At 67.0% G+C, this 2,375-nt stretch overlaps 1 protein-coding gene across 1 annotated transcript in view; it reads right to left on the bottom strand.

Annotated features, from left to right (window-relative positions):
• Window positions 1-290: 290 nt before the first annotated feature.
• H696_04762 (hypothetical protein) overlaps window positions 291-2,375 on the bottom strand; it is a gene marked incomplete at its 5' end in the record, with an annotated part of 3,897 nt that continues 1,812 nt past the window's right edge. The window contains 5 exons of the mRNA XM_009498625.1: window positions 291-412; window positions 599-899; window positions 1,104-1,596; window positions 1,770-1,975; window positions 2,097-2,327. Of these exons, the coding sequence (XP_009496900.1) occupies window positions 324-412; window positions 599-899; window positions 1,104-1,596; window positions 1,770-1,975; window positions 2,097-2,327 (1,320 nt within the window). The 3' untranslated portion in view covers window positions 291-323. The remainder of the gene's footprint in view (window positions 413-598; window positions 900-1,103; window positions 1,597-1,769; window positions 1,976-2,096; window positions 2,328-2,375) is intronic.

The following is a 2,375-nucleotide window of genomic DNA, read 5'->3' as shown; positions in this document are numbered from 1 at the left end:
GATGAAGACCACCCGGGAACAAGAGACAGCCAGGTTGACCCTGCGCGCCACACCGCCTGGCGCCGCGCTCCGCCCCCGCCCCCCCCCCTGGCATGTTCCCGCACATGTGGAGTTGAGACCGAAGGACCGGAGGGCGAGGCGCGGGCAGGACACATCCACTGCCCCCCCCCCTCGTCTGCACCTGTACCACATCCAGGTCTCTCTCCCCCCCCCCCCCCCCCCTGTGTCTTTCTGACTCTCTCGCTCTTTTCCAGTGGGAGGGAGAATGGGGGGAGATTCCACGCCATGCGTTGGTAATAGTCACGTGTATTCGTCTTATCACATTATACGTTCTGGGAAATCTGGAGGCCGGGCTGCTCCGGCGCCGTGGTCTCCTCCGGGCCGAGGGTGATCCGCAGGAAGGAGGCGTACGCTGTGCGGTGTGTGTGTGTGTGTGTGTGTGTGTGGTTGGCCGCGGTGGGTTAGTTTTGGTGCGGGGTTTCGAGGGGCGATCAGGAAAGAGAGGACGGCACAGGGCTCGAAAAAATGGGCGACATATCAGGGGGCAGATTGAGAGCAGGAAAGGTCCCAGGGAGACACAGCATGCCGGAGCACGTACGCCGGCGACAGATCGGGCAGGAATTGGACGAAGAAATCCGCAGCTGCTCAGCACACAGGCCACACAGGCACAGATGCCGGCAAGGCAGCACCAACGTGTCGCGGGGATCCGTCAGACAGATGACACACTCGGAGGCCGAGAGGTAGCTCTCGGCGTCGAGGGGCGGGGGGGCTCCCGAGCCGGGCGGCGCCACGGCGGCCGGTGTCCCAAGAGCGGTGACCGGGGTTGGAACCACGGCGGCCGGCGGCGGCGACGGGGCCGCGCCGAAAATGTCGTAATACAGGAAGAGGAGCGAGTTGGCCTTTTTTTTCCCCCCCGCCGCCCGCCCGACGTCGCCCATGCGCACGGTTAGATCACACAAGGAGGGGGGGAGGGGAATTGGGCAGGCATGTCAGGATGTGATGTGGAGGGCACGAGAGGGAGGGGAGCCTATGGGGGTGAGGCAGGAGGAGCACAAAGCGGACAGGCGGGCCCACAAGAGGGGGGGGGGGGGGGCGCGACGTACAAGGAGCCACTGCGCGGCAACGCGTGAGGACACCTGTGCCGGGGTGGCTGGGAGGCCGGAGTCCGGGCAGCCGCCCAGCAGCCGGACCAGGGTGATCTGGCCGACTGGGGACTCGTGGCCCTGCTTGCTGGCGGTGGCGGCCGGCAGCCCGCGCGCCTCGAGCACGATGGCCAGCGTGGGCTTGATGGCCTCGATCTCAGGCGAGGAGTGTGCCGCGGCGGCCGGGGGCACATTGGTGGCGGAGTCAATCTCGGCTTCGGGATCGGCAGGTGCCGGTGCGTCGGGCTCCGCGGTTGCAGGCGTGCCGTCCGCCTCGCCGCCTGCCTCGTCGGCGGCTGTGCCGGGGGGAGCCGCGGCGGCTGGAGGCGGCACAGTGGCCACCGAGTCGAGGACGTCCTGGCTCAGGGGAACGGCCACGGTCTGGTGATAGCCGGCCTCCAGTGGGAGCTCAAAGAAGGCGGGCAGAGCCTTTTGGGACTCGGCAGAAATGACCCTGTGAGGGGGAGCCGATCGGCGGGGGCCAGATGAAGGTCAGACATCGCCAGGGGACTACTGGCCGCAGGCAGAAGCTGGCACATAGATATACGTGTGTGTGTGTGTGTGTGTGTGTGTGTGTGCTTGTGGATATGGCGCATCCGCAGGCCGGTGGATGGATCGTGGACGCACTGGGTGTTGCCACCGGTTGAGACACCGGGAAGCAGCCCCTCCGGGCAGAAGAACGCCTTCAGGACAAAGGCCGCCTCGGCGTGGATCATGAAGTGCAGCGCAGCCGGGGCAGCGGTATCTCCCGTGGCCGGGGACGAGGTCTTCAGGGAGACCGTCGACCGAAGCAGGTGAACCGGCATGCGAAGGGCCATCTTTGTGCCGATGCGCTGGGGGGGGGGCAAAGTGTCAGAGCGTGGGATGTGGTGCGGGAGATGGCCCGAGTGGGGGGCAGGAGCAGAGAGGACCAGATGGGGAGGGAGGGGGGGGGGGGGATATGCGAGGGCGTACCCTTGTGTCAGCCGCGTCGGCCGAGGAGGCAGACTGGGCGGCGGCCGTGTTAAGCGTGTCCGCGCCAAAGAGAATGTCCGAGTCAGGGAGCGGGTGCTCATACAGCGGCAGGTCGGTTGGTGCCACAGCCTCCGGTAGGGGGCCATAGTAGAGCTCGTTCAGGGAGCTCGCCTCATGGCGTGGGGGGGCGCCGAACTGGCCTTCGGCGTCCTGCTCGGCCTCCTGGTTGTACTAAGTTGGAGGGGGACCGAAGGAGTGGGGGAGGGCGGGGTGCGACGG

Source organism: Fonticula alba, assembly GCF_000388065.1.
Source record: "Fonticula alba strain ATCC 38817 unplaced genomic scaffold supercont2.8, whole genome shotgun sequence".
Lineage (NCBI taxonomy): Eukaryota > Rotosphaerida > Fonticulaceae > Fonticula > Fonticula alba.
The sequence above is the reverse complement of the archived record's forward strand: the minus strand, read 5'-3'. Positions and strand labels throughout refer to the sequence as shown.